This window comes from Lethenteron reissneri, chromosome 58 (assembly GCF_015708825.2).
Source record: "Lethenteron reissneri isolate LAM-NWPU_2019-01 chromosome 58, ASM1570882v1, whole genome shotgun sequence".
Lineage (NCBI taxonomy): Eukaryota > Metazoa > Chordata > Hyperoartia > Petromyzontiformes > Petromyzontidae > Lethenteron > Lethenteron reissneri.
Genome location: NC_083836.1, coordinates 10,466,951 through 10,485,721, shown reverse-complemented (window position 1 = coordinate 10,485,721; position 18,771 = coordinate 10,466,951). Strand labels below are relative to the sequence as shown.

Genomic DNA, 18,771 nt, shown 5'->3' with positions numbered 1-18,771 from the left:
ACATTATCCGGCAGTCCCGGGCTGATCCGGGGAAACCGGCAAAACCGTTGCAAAGGCTGTAACCAGTCCGGCGATCGGCACCGTGGTTTTTTTTCAGTGTTAAATATTATATACAGTACATTATACACTACATACAACTTAAATAATGAAAACACTGCACGTATATTTACATAACCCCATGCAGAGTCTTCGAGATTGGAGCGGTAATCACGGTATATTAAATACGGTAACTTTTTAAAGTTGCATATTTATTTTTTAATATTTGTACGTTTGTTTATGCCAATTTCACACCGTAAACAAATTTAAAACACAAAGAAAAACAACCAATAACATGTCTTACAAAAATGCGGAATTAATACGCTATTTTAAGTAACAATCATGTAGTGATTATCCAGCGTTGTTAAAAATCCAGCACTCCCACCGAAGCCGCCGGATAATCGATAATCAACTGGAAATCTATTGGAGGAGATGTACGTTGAACTTCTTTCGCACCCCCGTACGTAGCCAACCGTGCTAATCGGAGGCGCCGCCGGGGGACGGGGGGGGGAAGGTCAACGAACTAGACGCACCGCGGCGTGAACCTGAGCTGCGACTTCTTGACCTGAGCCCTTTTTCTCCCCGCAGGTCTGTGGCATGTGCGGCAATTACAACGGGAATCTCGACGACGACGACCTGATGCCCAACGGGGAACCGGCGCCCAGCACCGCGCTGCTCGGCGACAGCTGGAGGGCAGTGGGCGACACGGACGCCGGGTGAGAGGGAGCCGGGGGGTGCAGAATTGTGGCCTCGTTGCACGGACGATTGTCGAGAGCGACTTCGCGCTCCGAGTGAGCATCGAGGTGGCGACCTCCTGTTTCTCGGCTCCGAAAGTTACCCATTTATTGTGGCGGGGACGAGTCTATCTATCCATAGGGCTGCTACTCTTGACTTCCCCACCAAGCAGAATTTATTTTAATGACCCGAACGGATGATGGGCTGATTTAACCCACGACCCTTCTGATTGCAAGCCGCTCGCTCTACAGCTGAGCAACCTGGGCTGGAAAATGATGCAGTGGCGGCTTCTTCAATGCCTGTCATTTTTAGAATGGAATTAAAGCAAAATTGATTCCGTTTATTAAAAATGTCAATCTGTAATCCAAACGATAAAACTGATCATTGGGGCTACGTTTGGTGAACAGCAGCAACACCCGTGGGCAGATGAGCCCAATATGAGCAGGCACATCAAGAAAAGTTATTTTCCAGGACCACACTTCGCAATAGATCCAATAAAAGCTAAGTGCGATTATTATTTAATTTTTATTTTACCAGGTAAGGTCTCCACGGAGCTACGTATCTCTTTTTCAGAAACAATCTGGGCCATCACAAATGATAGCTCAACGAAGTAGCTTATCGTCATCATCATTGTGGAAATTTCTATCAGCAGCCAAATAACTCTGAACGCGTGATGTTGTGTCTAAATATGGAGGGAAAAACCAGAGGACGTGGAGATAAATCCACACAACCACTGGGGGAGAGACACCGCAAAGTCCAAATATACAAGCTTTGGGGTTGGGATCGAACTGATGACCTCCTACATACATTGCGAGGTAGTTAACATCTCCTAGCCACCTGCAGTATCCGTTCTGGCAGCGCCACTGATCATATAGAAGCTGAGTAGTGCCAGGTTTAAACAGATGGCTCTGTTTAACCACCGGAATGTCCTTCATAGAGATGGGGGTGTTTCTGTTGTTATAAGGACATCCTTGTTTAGGCCTCTCTTTGAATAGCGTCAGTTAATGAGGCAATTTTTTCGTTGGATCTCGTTATGAGAACGCTAGTCATCTGTAGGAGTGGAATGTAGGCTGGCGTGATTTAGCAGGCCCCTCTTTCTGGAGAGCATCCATGGAGATGGTTTGTTCGTTCTGGCGATAAACTCTAGTTTCCACTACTAAAAACTATACACTACTACACTACTATTTACTGCACTACTATACACTACACTATACACTTCTATACACTACTACACTGCTATACACTACACTACTGCACTAAACACTACTATAGACTTTACACTACTATACACAGACTAGCTCTTCCTGGGGAATTCGCAGGCGTTCCCAGGCCAGCCGAGCGATGTAGTCCCACCAGCGTGTCCTGGAGCCGGCCCCGGGGTTTTTGCCCAGCTAAAACCTGATCTTTGTTGAACTTCTTTCGTGCCGTACGTAGCCATCCCTGCTAAAATACAGACCACATCAGGAATATTCAACTTCGCTAGCCATTCTATGTTTGCCACGGCTAATGTCAGCGATTCGTTTCAGAACTTGTCCCGAGATTCTCCCAGGTTAACTCAGGTGGTCTGTTGACCCAAGGGTCACATCGCCGAGTTGGGAACTTCTGAGTTCCGGGTTTGAATTCCACTTTGAGTGTCTCAACCCAGTCGCCAATAACGGCATGAAAAAACCTCACGTTAAATCTGATGTCACGTAATTTTTTCTCAATTCCAGCTATGATAATTAATCTAAGGTCATCTTGAAGGGATCTCAAAAGTAGTTCTATGCTAGTCCCTTCCGCGGGCTGTTCTCTCGTGCGGTGAAGGACAAGAAACCAAACACAAAAAAGCATCTTTGCAACCAGGATTAAATCCCGTGGGTCATTTTCCTTGTCTCAACTCACAGGGAGCTATAGATGAGATCAGAGGCGTGCGTTGAAAATTCATAGTAACTAGACATGGACCTTGTTAGGAAGATCGTTTGAAAAAATATGAAATAATTTACAGCCCTTTTTCAATCTGCCCGCTGGCTCCAAAGCTTCGCCATGACTTGACGGTTGTGTGAGTGTGCATTGTACGCGGCACGGTGATATCAGAATCCGCCAAGGCGGTCACACTGTACAACCAACGCCTGTCCAATTGACCTGTAGCATCGCCTCTTTGTGGATTTTCAATCCTCCCATCGCAGGTGCCAGCCGGCCGCAACTCCTGACGGATGCGATGCAGCCGACGAGGAACTCTACGGGAGGATGTGCAAAATCATCGTCTCCTCCTCTGGACCCTTTGCCAGCTGCCACGACGTCGTCGATCCGGCCATCTTCTTCCAGTCGTGCGTCTTCGACGTGTGTCAGTACGGCGGCATGGAGAGCACGCTGTGCCACATCCTGCAGGCCTACGCGGAGGCCTGCCGCGCCGAGAACATCGACGTCCTGTGGCGCAACGAAACCTTCTGCCGTGAGTCTGTGTGATTCATGGTTTAGGAGGTGTTAACAGCCTCGCCTGGTATGAAGGAGTTCGTGGGTTCGATCCCGACCCCTGACGATGCCTGCTGTATATTTGGAGTTGGCATCTGTCTCTCTCTCCCCGTGGTTGCCTGAATTTTTCTCTAGATCCTCTGGTTTTTCCCCAGCACAGTTAGAATCAATATTACGCGTTTAGAGTATTGAGCTGCCGGTATACATTTCTACATGATAAGCCACTTCGTTGAGCTATCATTTGTGGTGCCAGGTCGCTTCTGAAAGAATGGCTATACAGCTCAATGGACCTTCCCTGGTAAAATAAAAAAGTGAAGTATATTGAATTTCACCCCCACCCTCTCGCCCATTACGGCCTCCCCTCCATCCCCCCTCTCGGATCTATATAATGCCTCGTCACAACGGCATGCTTCTATCTCTCACCTGAAGACGATTGCTTGTTGTTGCGATTGAAACGTCGTGATCTATTAAATATGTTCCTATCTACGTGACTTTACCAAAAGAACCAAAGAGTATAATAGTTAAATAGTTTAGTTTAGCTTGTGGCGAGTGCATGATTCCACGTATGTACGGTGAACCGAGCGGCTCAGCGGTAGAGAGAGCGGCTCGCAATCGGAAGGTCGCGAGTTAAAATCTAAAGGGCGAGAGTGTGTGGTTCGTTGTTTGGTGAATGTATGTGCCCGATATCTTGCCAAATAGTTGCGTTCAGGATCTAATGAGTAGGGTGTTAAGTCGTAAATCGGAATCTTTATTTATCCTGGAGATATCTGATGCGCTTTGAACTTCTTTCGCACCGTACGTTTCCCGAACGTGCTAATCGGAGGTTCTGTCCCTTCGTCTCACAGCGCCGTCGTGCCCGCCGAACACCCACTACACGCAGTGTGCCTCGCCCTGCCCGGCCACTTGCTCGGATATCGACGCCGTAGCCGGCTGCCAGAGCGCGGCTCGGTGCTCCGAGGGCTGCGTCTGCGACCAGGGCTTTGTGCTTAGTGACGATCTCTGCGTGTCGCTGGAAGCCTGCGGCTGCCGGGACGACGAAAACAACTACCACTCGGTGCGTAGTGAGGCTGCTCGGTCCGCGTGATCCACGTGGTCCACGTGATCCACGCAGTCCACATAGTCCACTCCGCACGTCCCGACTTGTTGGGAAGACACTACCGTGAACGCAGCTGGCCAGCGTTTTGCAGAGGAGGGCACCCATGCTGTGGATCATGGGGCTGTTTCAAGCAGGCTCATTTGAAGACAGTGTCCTCCAATGAGCGGAAAGCCCGGGGTTATAAACTGTGATCATTATTATTATTGTTGTTGTCATGAGAGAAGTGGTTGGTGGCTTGGTGAGGCCTTTGTCTAGCAGTAGATCGACCATGGTGAGTGTGGGCTGAGTGAGTGGCGAGTGTGAGCTGAGTGAGTGGCGAGTGTGAGCTGAGTGAGTGCGAGTGTGAGCTGAGTGAGTGGTGAGTGTGGGCTGAGTGAGTGGTAAGTGTGGGCTGAGTGAGTGGTGAGTGTGGGCTGAGTGAGTGGCGAGTGTGAGCTGAGTGAGTGGCGAGTGTGGGCTGAGTGAGTGGCGAGTGTGAGCTGAGTGAGTGGCGAGTGTGGGCTGAGTGAGTGGTGAGTGTGGGCTGAGTGAGTGGCGAGTGTGGGTTGAGTGAGTGGCGAGTGTGAGCTGAATGAGTGGTGAGTGTGGGCTGAGTGAGTGGCGAGTGTGGGCTGAGTGAGTGGTGAGTGTGAGCTGAGTGCGTGGCGAGTGTGGGCTGAGTGAGTGCGAGTGTGAGCTGAGTGAGTGGCGAGTGTGAGCTGAGTGAGTGGCGAGTGTGGGTTGAGTGAGTGGCGAGTGTGAGCTGAGTGAGTGGCGAGTGTGAGCTGAGTGAGTGGCGAGTGTGGGTTGAGTGAGTGGCAAGTGTGAGCTGAGTGAGTGGCGAGTGTGAGCTGAGTGAGTGGCGAGTGTGAGCTGAGTGAGTGGCGAGTGTGAGCTGAGTGAGTGCGAGTGTGAGCTGAGTGAGTGGTGAGTGTGAGCTGAGTGAGTGGCGAGTGTGGGCTGAGTGAGTGGTGAGTGTGAGCTGAGTGAGTGGTAAGTGTGGGCTGAGTGAGTGGCGAGTGTGGGCTGAGTGAGTGGCGAGTGTGAGCTGAGTGAGTGGCGAGTGTGGGCTGAGTGAGTGGCGAGTGTGAGCTGAATGAGTGGTGAGTGTGGGCTGAGTGAGTGGCGAGTGTGGGCTGAGTGAGTGGTGAGTGTGAGCTGAGTGCGTGGCGAGTGTGGGCTGAGTGAGTGCGAGTGTGAGCTGAGTGAGTGGCGAGTGTGAGCTGAGTGAGTGGCGAGTGTGGGTTGAGTGAGTGGCGAGTGTGAGCTGAGTGAGTGGCGAGTGTGAGCTGAGTGAGTGGCGAGTGTGGGTTGAGTGAGTGGCAAGTGTGAGCGAGTGAGTGAGTTGAGCTGAGTGAGTGGCGAGTGTGAGCTGAGTGAGTGGCGAGTGTGAGCTGAGTGAGTGCGAGTGTGAGCTGAGTGAGTGGTGAGTGTGAGCTGAGTGAGTGGCGAGTGTGGGCTGAGTGAGTGGTGAGTGTGAGCTGAGTGAGTGGCGAGTGTGGGCTGAGTGAGTGGCGAGTGTGAGCTGAGTGAGTGGCGAGTGTGGGCTGAGTGAGTGGTGAGTGTGGGTTGAGTGCGTGGCGAGTGTGGGCTGAGTGAGTGGCGAGTGTGAGCTGAGTGAGTGGCGAGTGTGAGCTGAGTGAGTGGCGAGTGTGGGCTGAGTGAGTGGTGATTGTGAGCTGAGTGAGTGGCGAGTGTGGGCTGAGTGAGTGGCGAGTGTGAGCTGAGTGAGTGGCGAGTGTGAGCCGAGTGAGTGCGAGTGTGAGCTGAGTGAGTGGTGAGTGAGCTGAGTGAGTGGCGAGTGTGGGCTGAGTGAGTGGTGAGTGTGGGTTGAGTGCGTGGCGAGTGTGGGCTGAGTGAGTGGCGAGTGTGAGCTGAGTGAGTGGCGAGTGTGGGCTGAGTGAGTGGTGATTGTGAGCTGAGTGAGTGGCGAGTGTGGGTTGAGTGAGTGGCGAGTGTGAGCTGAGTGAGTTGCAAGTGTGAGCCGAGTGAGTGCGAGTGTGAGCTGAGTGAGTGGTGAGTGAGCTGAGTGAGTGGCGAGTGTGAGCTGAGTGAGTGGCAAGTGTGAGCTGAGTGAGTGGCGAGTGGGAGCTGAGTGAGTGCGAGTGTGGGCTGAGTGAGTGGCGAGTGTGGGCTGAGTGAGTGGCGAGTGGGAGCTGAGTGAGTGGTGAGTGTGGGCTGAGTGAGTGGCGAGTGTGAGCTGAGTGAGTGGTGAGTGTGAGCTGAGTGAGTGCGAGTGTGAGCTGAGTGAGTGGCGAGTGTGAGCTGAGTGAGTGGCGAGTGTGAGCTGAGTGAGTGGCGAGTGTGAGCTGAGTGAGTGGCGAGTGTTAGCTGAGTGAATGGCGAGTGTGAGCTGAGTGAGTGGCGAGTGTGGGTTGAGTGAGTGGTGAGTGTGGGTTGAGTGCGTGGCGAGTGTGGGTTGAGTGTGTGGCGAGTGTGGGCTGAGTGAGTGGTGAGTGTGAGCTGAGTGAGTGGTGAGTGTGAGCTGAGTGAGTGGCGAGTGTGAGCTGAGTGAGTGGCAAGTGTGGGTTGAGTGAGTGGCGAGTGTGAGCTGAGTGAGTTGCAAGTGTGAGCCGAGTGAGTGCGAGTGTGAGCTGAGTGAGTGGTGAGTGAGCTGAGTGAGTGGCGAGTGTGAGCTGAGTGAGTGGCAAGTGTGAGCTGAGTGAGTGGCGAGTGGGAGCTGAGTGAGTGCGAGTGTGAGCTGAGTGAGTGGCGAGTGTGGGCTGAGTGAGTGGCGAGTGGGAGCTGAGTGAGTGGTGAGTGTGGGCTGAGTGAGTGGCGACTGTGAGCTGAGTGAGTGGTGAGTGTGAGCTGAGTGAGTGGCGAGTGTGAGCTGAGTGAGTGGTGAGTGTGAGCTGAGTGAGTGCGAGTGTGAGCTGAGTGAGTGGTGAGTGTGAGCTGAGTGAGTGCGAGTGGGAGCTGAGTGAGTGGTGAGTGTGGGCTGAGTGAGTGGCGAGTGGGAGCTGAGTGAGTGGTGAGTGTGAGCTGAGTGAGTGGTGAGTGTGAGCTGAGTGAGTGGTGAGTGTGGGCTGAGTGAGTGGCGAGTGTGAGCTGAGTGAGTGGTGAGTGTGAGCTGAGTGAGTGCGAGTGGGAGCTGAGTGAGTGGTGAGTGTGAGCTGAGTGAGTGCGAGTGGGAGCTGAGTGAGTGGTGAGTGTGAGCTGAGTGGTGAGTGTGGGCTAAGCCGTGGTCTCTGTGCACCACAGTTCGGGGAGTCGTGGCTCACGGACGACTGCGGCGCGAGCTGCACGTGCGAGGCGTTGGGCGCGGTGCGGTGCTCTACGCACGGCTGCACCATGGGCGAAACCTGCGAGCTCAAGGATGGGAATTACATCTGCAAACCGATCGGTGAGTCTGCAGCGGGGCGCTCGTTCGTTTGCGGTACAATACAATGGCGCTGCGACGTGCCTGGGTTTTTACGGACGACCGTTTACGCTACGGAGCAGATTCATGAATGCGCAATCACGTGGAATGAATGAATGAATTAATGCCTTCTATACAATGGCCAGGGATTCCAAAGAACACAGGATGAGATGTTACTATCCTTTGTGCAGGCACTTCCAAGAGTTCATGAACAGTGAGCCTGGTGAAATTTGGGGAGCGCATCGTCAGTAGTGACGCTTTGGTTCCTAGGGTGTTTCGGCCTTTCATACTATACACCCTCCCCAAAGGCGGCCAGCGACAGGGTGATCAATCCTACGCTTGCGTCCCATTCCCAATTAGTCATAGGAGTTGCCTTGTTGTTGGTAGCCAACATCCCATGGGACTATGCATGGCAGGGGCGTCCTCCTCCCTGAGTCAAGCATTGTTGACTGCATACCTCCTGGCCCTCTCACTTTGGGGCCCAGCTGGGGTCTTTCCTCTTCATCCAGAGCCACTGACTGCTGCCTTCTGCCGCCTCCGATACAGCTTTGATTGCCGAACGCTGGCTCTGGCCCTTAATTCCCAGGTCTCTAAGCAGTCTGGTTGTAGATGTTGCCACAAAACCTCTGCAGCCCACCTCCACTGGTCGGACTTCTGTGTTCCAGCCATGATGCCGTGCTTCGGCAGCTAGATCGGCATAGCGCAGATGTTTTCGCTCATAAGCCTCATCTACTGAGTCCTCCCAGGGTACTGTGAGCTCAATGATGAAGACCTTCTTGAGCGAACGGGACCAGAGCACCACGTCAGGTCTTAGGGTGGTGGTTGCGATCTCCGGAGGAAACACAAGTTGCCGGCCAATGTCAGCTAGCATTTTCCAGTCGCGGGCCAAGCGCAGCTGGTCTCGCTCTATTGGTGTAGAGCCGCTCTTCGGTGGTTTAGCCCCTTCGCGGACAAAGGTCGTCCGTAAGGGGTGTGATGCTGCTGGGGGTGGTAGGGAGTTGGTGGCAGCTCGCTTGTCCTCCAGGGCGGACGCAAGGTTTTTAAGGACTTGGTTGTGACGCCAAGTGTAGCGTCCTTGGGTGAGGCTTGTTTTACACCCTGTGAGAATGTGCCTGAGGTTGGCTGGCATGGAACAGAGGGCACAGTCCGGATCTTCACCATACCATTGGTGAAGATTAACTGGTGTTGGAAGGATGTCATATGTTGCTCTGATGGAGAAGCTCAACTGCCTCGCTTCCGTGGCCCACAGATCCTTCCAGCTGATCTTCCTCTTCTCCACACTGTCCCATCGAGTCCACTGTCCTTGTTTGGCAAGAGAGACTGCCTTGGCCCACCTTGCAGCCTCCTCCTGATGGCGTACTTCCTGCACTACCATCTTCCGCCGCTCTGGTGCAGTGGCCTTACTCTAAGCAGCACGGCTAGTTAGCTCAAGGCCTCCTCTCCCTTGCTGAACATGACCCACAATGTCAGCATGTCTGAGGGCTGCTGTTGCCTCCTGGACTGCTTTTCCTGGCCTCCATTTGCGCCCAGTTGCCAAGGTCGGCGCGTTGTTGCTCACCACTGGGTCTCGAGATTCATTCAGTGTCATCTGGAGCCTGGTTTTTGCACACTTGAATTCCTCGGTTAGACTGGTGAGGGGCAGCTTGAGGACACCATCTCCATAGAGGCCTATGGTGGTAAGGCATCGTGGAACTCCGAGCCACTTCTTTAAGTAGCTCGTGGCTCCTCTTTCCATCTTCTCCACTGTTGAGATTGGAACCTCATACACTGCTAGGGGCCACAACACCCGGGGTAGGAGACCAAACTGCAGACACCAGGCCTTTAACTTTCCAGGTAGCTGGGTGTTGTCGATGGACTGTAGGCTACTACTGATGTCTTTGCGCAGCTGTTGCACCTGGTCTTTGTCCTTCAGGCTTGCATCATACCACCTCCCAAGGCTTTTTACCGGCTGCTCAGACACTGTTGGGATTTGGTCATCTCCGATGAAGAATTTCAGGTCACAGAGTACTCCCTTCACAATCGAGATGCTGCGTGACTTGGATGGTTTAATCTTCATACGGGCCCAGCTGATGTTCTCCTCGAGTTTTCTGAGCAGTCTCCTGGTGCATGGGACAGTGGTGGTCAATGTTGTAATGTCGTCCATGTAGGCTCTGACTCGCTGTCCACCAGCAACCCATTTTGAGGATCTGATGATAACCTCCATTGCCATTATGAATGCCAATGGAGAAATGGTACATCCCGCCATTATACCTACATTCAGGCATTGCCATGAGGTGGTGAACTCTGAGGTGGTGAAGCAGAACTGCAGATCCTGAAAGTACGACTTCACCAGGGTTGTGATGGTGTCCGGTATGTGGAAAAATCTGAAGGCAGACCACAGGAGTTCATGGGGCACAGAGCCAAATGCATTGGCGAGGTCGAGGAAGACTACATGGAGGTCCCTTTTCTCCACCTTGGCCATTTGGATCTGGTGCCAGATCATGCTGGAATGTTCCAAGCAGCCAGAGAACCCTGATATTCCTGCCTTCTGTACAGATGTATCGACGTACGCATTCCTTTGCAGGTACTCGGCCATCCTCTGGGCAATGATCCTAAAGAAGATTTTACCCTCGACATTCAGTAAGGAGATTGGGCGGAATTGGCTGATGTTCACTGCATCCTTCTCCTTAGGGATCAGGACCCCGCCTGCCCTACGCCACACTTTGGGTATTATCTTCTTTTGCCAAGCTGTTCTCATAAGCCTCCAGAGGAAACTCAGGACGTCTGGTGCGTTCTTATACACTTTGTACGGGACTCCATTTGGCCCCGGGGCTGATGCTGTTCTTGCCCTTCGAACTGTGTTTTCCACCTCTTTCCATGTCGGAGGGCTGGTCTCAATTTGATGTTCCGGGGGTTCAATGGGTGGGATATCTGATGGGATGGCCAGATGTTCATGTCGCTTTGAGTCAAAGTTTGTTGTTCTCAGGTGCTCTTCTAGGTCTTTCTTTGTTGTTTTTGTTATTGACGAATGTGTTGAGTTCTTCACAACCCTCCGAGGTATGGTAGCTTCCGTGCATGTAGCAATGCACCGATTCACTGATTAATATCGCTCCCCAATGCATTCAAGCTAAATGAAATAATAAAAAACTGTACAAACACAGGGGAAAAAACAACGAACGAGGTGGTTCAACAATGAAGAGAAGAGCCGCTCCCGACGCAGTGGGCGGCGGGTTTAGCCCGCTCCTGCGTGGACCACGGCACTCGAGCACGAAGTGCCGGCTCTTGATACACCTCCCCATTAATTTGAGTTCTTTCTAAAAAAAACATGGAATCTTAACATTGAGCGGTTTCCGATGGGGAAGTCTTTAAATATAACAAGTTGAATCAAGTCAAATTGTATTTTTTCGCGGAAAAATACAACTGTTTGGATCGTAGATACAAATTGTAAAAAAATATCATATCAGGTTAATTATTATATTCATAGAAAACTTTTGCCTTGCGGAGACAGGCTCCACGAAACTAGTGGTAAAAAAGCGACCCCTGCACGCTGCTCCGTGCGTGCGCGCGTGGCCCAGGCTACGGGACGTGCACAGTCTCCGGAGACCCCCACTACCAGTCGTTCGACGGGCGCCTCTACCACTTCATGGGCGAGGAGACGTACGTGCTGGCGCAGAGTTGCGGCGGGGACGACGGGGGCCTGGCGCCGGTGCGCGTGCACGGGCGCAACGAGCGGCGCGGGAACCAGGCGGTGTCGTACCTGGCCGAGGTGCGCGTCTTCGTGCTGGGACACGAGGTCCGCTTCACCAAGAGGAACGACTTCCAGGTGACGAGGAGGGGGGAGGAGGAGGGGAGGTGAGGAGGGGGAGGAGAAGGGGGGTGGGTGGGGAGGAGGGGGGTGGGGAGAAGAAGGGAGGATGGGGAGGAGAAGAAGGGAGGATGGGGACGAGGAGGGGGTGGGGGAGGAGGAGGAGGGAGGGGGTCCCACCTGCTACTCCATCTTGGGGAAATCAGTTATAATTTTTTTTCCAATAAGGAGCCCCAGTACACAGCATAAACCGTGACGTGGTTGGGGGGGGGGGGTGAGTGGGGGGTTACAGAAACTCCGCAGTCCCCGAACGCTGTGCTACTGAATTTAGAGGAAGGTGGGAGATTGTGCTCGCTGCTGCCCTACCGAGTGGTGACCGCGAGAGCGGGGTGCGTATTGTACTCTTTTATGAGACGGGGAAGGAGAGGGATAAAGGACTTAAGAAAGGGAGTGGAGGGAGTGGGGGGAGCTGGTAGAGGAGAATGTAAAAGGGAATCAGAATCTAAATATGTATTTATACTGGAGGAATTGGATGTGCTATGAAGCTCTTTTTATAGATGGAAAGGGAGGAGCACTTAGAGGAGAGAATAAATTTGGAAGGATTACTCACACGTGCTTGGTGAACTTGTCAACCTGTCACAGTCCCGTAGGGCGGTAATTAACTCCCGTCCATCCCCGGGGGAACGGAGGCAACTCCATGCGCGCCGATCCCCTCCCAGCGTGCGGCACCTCGCATCAGGGGAAATTAATAACTTAATCCGAATGCTGTGCGCTGAAGACTTTTACGTTCATTGCCATCCGTACCATGCCGTGGGGCGAGCGGTGGCCCAACGCTGTGTGTGTGGGGAGACCTTAATCCAGCGGTGGGTTAAAAAAAACGGATCGTTCGCACGGCTTCACAATGGGACACGCGCACGTGTGGATGTTTGGCGGCTGACCGGCAGGTGGACGGCGTGAGGATGAAGCCGCCGGCGACCCCCGCGGAAGGACTGCACATCCAGCAGTCCTCTCACAAGTTCATCCTCAGGACCGACTCCGGCCTCACCGTGACCTTTGACCGCAAGGAGCACGCAGGTGCGGGGGCTGCACGGCCACCTGGGTTTAGGCGATTTACACTCTTGCCCGGCCGAGCCGTTGGCTGCATACGCTGCGTTCAACATTCAGTAGATACATCAGAGGATGGGGGTGGTGAGAGGGGAGCGGCTACAGCGGTGTTTCACGGTGAACACACCACGGGACCACCGTATCGAGGCCACCCGATCTATACGATCTCCCGGCGTGGCAGTTGATACAATTGGCAAGTTTCACAAATCCCCTCCCCACCTCCCTCTGTGAAAACCAGCAGTATAATGGAGTACACCTTGGTCACGTGCAGTGGGATGTGGGCACCCCGCCTCCCCTCCCCAATCTCTCCCAAAACGTCTGAGCAGCGTGGAAGAGGAGGCCTCTCTCCCTCCAGCAAAATGCCCCCCTTCATGCGAGTGGTGGCTCTGGGCAAGAAATGGCTCAGCGCCGCACCGCTGCATCTCGCAGTCCCCGCGGTCGTGCGGGGATTCCCCCACCCGGTCTTGTCTGCAATCCCCAGGACGAGACTTTGCTCCGAGGGCCAACCCCAGGGCTTCTTGCCGCATGCCCAGCCATGTCCGTCACTTGGGCCCTGTCATTGTGTTTTAATGGATGTTGAACTTCTTTTGCTCCATGGGCCAACCCTCTCGCGGACACACGAGGGTCAAGGGTGGCAATGCAATCCGCCCTCTCGTCTTGTACGGCACTTTTTAGTCGCTTGTTTTAATTTATTTACTCATCGAATGCTTAGTGATTTCTTTCAATAAAAGGTGATGTATGTATAAAAATACATTATTATTTAACTTTACCACCTGTACACGGGAATAGAAGTATATGTGGTTATGGCGTTCTTTCAGCCTGCAGTGTAAAAATGAACTGTACCTTTGCAGGCCTTCCAGAGATTTGCATACCAGCAACACCTGCCAAATGCACCGATGTAAAACTACTGGATAGGCGATTAATGTCATTTATATAAATGACGGCAATGTTATTTTTAAAAAATGGTTTAAACAAACCTAACTTGCAAATGCATTAAAGTGGGAAAATAATAGGTTTTCTCTTTTCATTTAAAGCTTTAGTGACTGCAGGGATTCATATTATTGGTTCTTTTGGTAAAGTCATGTAGAAGGGAAATAATAAAATAATACAGATATTGAACAATAAAATTCTCACGACGTTTCGACTGCAACACAAGCAAGCTTGCAACACAAGCAACACAAGCAAGCTTGCAACATACAAGCAAGCTTGCAACACTGTTGCAGTCGAAACGTCGTGAGAATTTTGTTTTATATTTTAATTATTTTATTATTTCCGTTCTACGTGACTTTACCGAAAGAACCAAGAATATAGGTTTTCGTTTATTTTATAATTTTTTGGAACCTATCTACGTGACTTTACCGAAAGACCCAAAGAATATAATAATAGGTTTTACCCTTTCTGGCAATAAAACAGGAGGTGTTAAGATGTTCAAACACCAAATAGAAACCTTTTTCAAGGAATCAAGTCTGAATTAACCACACGTACTTGTGGTGAACATGCAAACAAAAATGCTCTGATAATATTTTCATTGTCTTTTAAACGGATTGGCCTACACCAGAGACAGCAGCATTCTTTAGGGCTCAGCATCACCAGTGTGAGAGCAGAAAACGGCAAAAGGCGAACAGCACAAAGACAATATGTATATCAGAGCATTTCTTGCTCGGGGTGAGCAGCTATATCATGGGATACCTTTTTTTACGGTATCAAAGTATGGCAGTGGGGTATAATACGCGGTCAATGAGTCATTCTCAATTACGTGGAACTAGGGTTCATTGGCGTCTACTTCACAAAGGGAATTCTAACAAACAAATTGCGTTTTTGAAACAAAATGCGTCGCTGTCTCTGTACGCGTTCGCTTTTGCCGAGTGTCCGCCGCCCCTGTGCGCGTGTGCGTGTGTGTGCTGCCCGGCGGTTGCGATCCACCGCAGATGTGGTCATGCCCAGCTCCTACATGAGCCGGCTGTGCGGCCTGTGCGGCAATTACAACGGAAACGCCAGCGATGACTTGGCGACTCCCGACGGGCAGCTGGCTGCGAGCACGGACGAGTTTGGCCACAGCTGGAGGGTTGGCGACGACGCTCGCCACACTCCTGCGAGGTCGAACGAGCAAAGGGTGTTCAGGTGAGAGCTACAGTGCACTCGTAGAATGGCTGCGAGCGCGCACTAAACACATAACCACCACCACCACCATCGTCAGCACATACCATTGCCTTCCAACAGGGAAAAACAAAAAAACATCTTTTGACAATTTCACGATTTTTAAACTGGCGTGGAAAAGTTTTCCACCTGTATATTATATGTTGAATATGAAATAAACAGGTATTTACATATTTCTTCTCTAGTTTTATTGTTTATTTTGCATCTGGAAGGCAGTGTTAACAATCACTTTAACAAGTAGTAGTAGGCTTTCGCGACCAATATTATCCATAATAGAGGTTTTTGGGTTCGATCGCGGGTTACTCTCCAACACACCCGTGTGCTGAACTAGTAACTAATTGACACGTTTTGTTTACGTGACAAACCTTACTATTGGCTGTGTCGGGCGGTGTCGGGTTTAATGACGCATTTATATTTACGCGATCTAACTCAAACCCTTTGTTTTGGATAATATTGCTTGCGAAAGCCCGCGTGTGAAACTGGCGATTGAAATATTGGAGTGTTAACGATTAATGTTTTGATTATTTAGTTTACTGTACTCATGCACCATTGCAAACCCGGCCCCTCAGCCTTTTGGTTGGGCGAGCGTCGGATTAGAAATACGATCGCTGTGGAAAGGTTCAGGTTTAACTTGCGACTTCGACGTTAAATTTTCCCAGCAGGCAGAGAAGCGTCATTCTCTTGGGCTCACCTGGTGTCCAAAAACAAACGCCATCACACAGACGTTGAATCGTGCGCAGCGCGAAAGCGGAGGAGCATTGCTGGCGCTGCTTAATGATCGCACCTTTGCGTTTTTTTGCTAGCAATCTTTAACTAAACTATAAACTATTTTTTTTATTTTTACCAGGTAAGGCTTACTTGAGCTATGTAGCTCTTTTTCAGAAGCGACCTGGCCACAAACGATAGCTCACCCAAAGTGGCTTATCATCACGTGGAAAATGTGCAGCAGCCAAATACTCTAAACGCGTGATGTTGATTCTAAATGTGGAGAAAAAAATGGAGGGTCCAGAGAAAAATCCACGTGACCACAGGGAGAGAGACATGCAAACTCCACATATACAGCAGCAGGCGTCAGGGTCGGGATCGAACCCACGCCCTCCTGTATACAAGGCGGGGCAGTTAACATCTCATAGCTACCATGGCGCCAACGTTAATCGCACGTTGTTGTTGTTGTTCTACGCTTAAACCGCGGGGGGGGAGGGGGGTATGCGGTGATCTGACGCGGGTGGGTGCGTGGCTCTCCTAGGAGGGAAGCACCTTCCTGGATGCAGGAGGACTTCGCTGACCTGTCCTGCGATGCCGGCCAGCTGGCAGAGCTGCTGGGCGCCACCGCGTGTGGGATTATGAAGGAGGCCGAGGGGCCCTTTTGGCAATGCCTCGACGAGGTTCCCCCTGCTCACTACTTCACGTAAGTCGCAGCGAGCGCCGAGATCTGGCGTGGAACGTCAAGTTCCTACGGTGGGGGGCATCATGTCACCGTTACATTAAAATTGTTAGAATGCAGATACGTCATAAGATTTCGGTTAATTCGACGTTTCATTTTAATTGTTAAAATATTATAATGCAGATATGTTATAAGATTTTGGTAATAATTCAGCCATTACGATTTAGCCGTTGTGACGTTAAATTTTAATTGTTAGAATTCAGTAATTTTAAGTTAGCTTAACTGTCAATTATCCTTACTCTCTGGTTCTTTCGGTAAAGTCGTGTAGATAGAAAGGTCGCAACACAAGCGTCCGTCATCAGGTGAGAAATAATGATCTGCTGTTGTGGCTTTATATAGGCACGGGAGGGGGGGGGCAAGGGGGGTTTTGTAGAGTCGTGGCTGCAGGAGTTCACAGGGAAGAGGGGGGAGAGTTTGGGGCGTGCAGGGACAGGTGGGGGCTGGAGAAATTAGCATGTCCATGAGCTTGAATTAGTAAACGAAAACAGCACGGGTGTAAGAGTGAAAATCACAGCAGTTAAAACTTGACGTGGTTTATCACATCCTTCCAATAATTGCTCAATCTGAATCCAGCTTCTCGATTAAAGTTTTGTCTGTGTTTGTATGTCTGGATGGCTTCATGAACAAATCTGTGATGGTAGCCCGAGGGTTTGCAGAGCACCTTGGTCTCGGAGAAAACAATGTCATGTGTGCCCACAGCGTTGAAACAATGATCCGCCACCGCCAAGGTGTTGGTTCTACCGTGTTTCAAATCCGCTTTGTGTTCGAGAACCCGGTCTGATACATGTCGCTTTGTTTCACCAATGTAACTGCTGCCACAGACACAACTCACCGATGGGATAACATCACGAATTTGGTGTACTGTATTGAACCGAAATTGGATCTTGTGTTTGTTCAAGATTTTGGAAATCCTTTTGGTGACCCCTGCTATGTATGGAAAGGTGATGGTTTTGATTGGGTCCTCAGATGGTTATCTACCCATGGTTGGGGATGCAGCTTTGCAGATTGTGCGGTCAGAATGTCCATTCTTCTTGAGGGCTTGGTGTACGTGCTCAAGCTCACTGGCTAGGTGGTGCTGGTCGGAGATGCAACGAGCCCTATGATGGAGTGTTTTGATGAGGGACTTATTCTGGGCTGGATGGTGGTGGGAGTCAGGCTTTAGATAGGAATCCGTGTGGGTGGCTTTCCTATAGATAGAGTGTCCCAACGAGCCATCAGGTCTCTTCTCGATCAAAACATCCGAGAATGGTCATCAAAAGGATTTCCAAAATCTTGAACAAACACAAGATCCAATTTCGGTTCATTACAGTACACTAAATTCGTGATTTTATCCCATCGGTGAGTTGTGTCTGTGGCAGCAGTTACATTGGTGAAACAAAGCGACATGTATCAGACCGGGTTCTCGAACACAAAGCGGATTTGAAACACGGTAGAACCAACACCTTGGCGGTGGCGGATCATTGTTTCAACGCTGTAGGCACACATGACATTGTTTTCTCCGAGACTAGGGTGCTCTGCAAACCCTCGGGCTACTATCACAGATTTGTTCATGAAGCCATCCAGACATACAAACACAGACAAAACTTTAATCGAGAAGCTGGATTCAGATTGAGCAATCATTGGAAGGATGTGATAAACCACGTCAAGCTTTAACTGCTGTGATTCTCACTCTTACACCCGTGCTGTTCTCGTTTACTAATTCAAGCTCGTGGACATGCTAATTTCACCAGCCCCCACACGTCCCTGCACACCACAAACACTCCCCCCTCTCCCCCGTGAACTCCTGCTGCCACAACTCTACAAAAAACCCCTTCCCCCCCTCCCTTGCCTATATAAAACCACAACAGCAGATTATTATTTCTCACCTGATGACGGACACTTGTGTTGCGACCAAAACGTCGTGTTCTTTTAATATTTTTTTCTATTTACGTGACTTTACCGAAAGAACCAGAGTATGGATTCCTGCAGTCATGAAAGCTTCAAATCAAGATTGTAAATTATCCTCTTAGAATGGTAAATTAGCTTGCGAATCTTTACTCGTTGTGAATTAGTAACAACAATTTATCTGATAAGATTGTTAAAATTGAGCCAAGTTAAACTTGATATTAAAATCCAAGCCGTCAAGAAACTGGCGACAAAAATGTACCCATTCAAAATTTGAGATAAGTGACGCCAGTGGAGCAAGTGGCCCAGGTGGTCAGCGCACTGCACGGTGAACCTGGCGACTTTACGCTTCAGTTCGCGGACACAGCTCACACGAGTGGCAAACGGACATCTGAACCGGTCCCGGGCCCCACCTGCCCAGCTCACCAACTCGCGCTGACCAGTGTGGCGCAGTGCGGTCAAACAACCCCGGTGACTGCGCGGTCAAGGGCCCTTCCATGCAGCGGGCGCATTGACGTGGAGATGTGGTTATGGCGCGTCGCATCGCGTGCTGTGCTTCCACAGGAACTGCTTGTACGACATGTGCGAAAACATCGGAGACCGAGAGACATTCTGCAGCAGCCTGGAGGTTTACGCGGCAGCCTGCCAGCAGCAGAGCATCACTCCCAGGAGCTGGAGGAATGTCACGGGATGCGGTGAGATCTCACTCACCGACGTCACTCGGCACCTCTGATGCAATT

At 51.0% G+C, this 18,771-nt stretch overlaps 1 protein-coding gene across 1 annotated transcript in view; it reads left to right on the top strand.

The window, feature by feature from the left end:
- The window catches only part of LOC133357580 (zonadhesin-like), a 92,394-nt gene that overhangs the window by 58,508 nt on the left and 15,115 nt on the right, over window positions 1–18,771 (top strand). Inside the window, exons 31-39 of the mRNA XM_061575568.1 lie at window positions 625–752; window positions 2,937–3,202; window positions 4,068–4,276; window positions 7,502–7,643; window positions 11,213–11,460; window positions 12,387–12,516; window positions 14,475–14,667; window positions 15,950–16,111; window positions 18,596–18,726. Of these exons, the coding sequence (XP_061431552.1) occupies window positions 625–752; window positions 2,937–3,202; window positions 4,068–4,276; window positions 7,502–7,643; window positions 11,213–11,460; window positions 12,387–12,516; window positions 14,475–14,667; window positions 15,950–16,111; window positions 18,596–18,726 (1,609 nt within the window). The remainder of the gene's footprint in view (window positions 1–624; window positions 753–2,936; window positions 3,203–4,067; window positions 4,277–7,501; window positions 7,644–11,212; window positions 11,461–12,386; window positions 12,517–14,474; window positions 14,668–15,949; window positions 16,112–18,595; window positions 18,727–18,771) is intronic.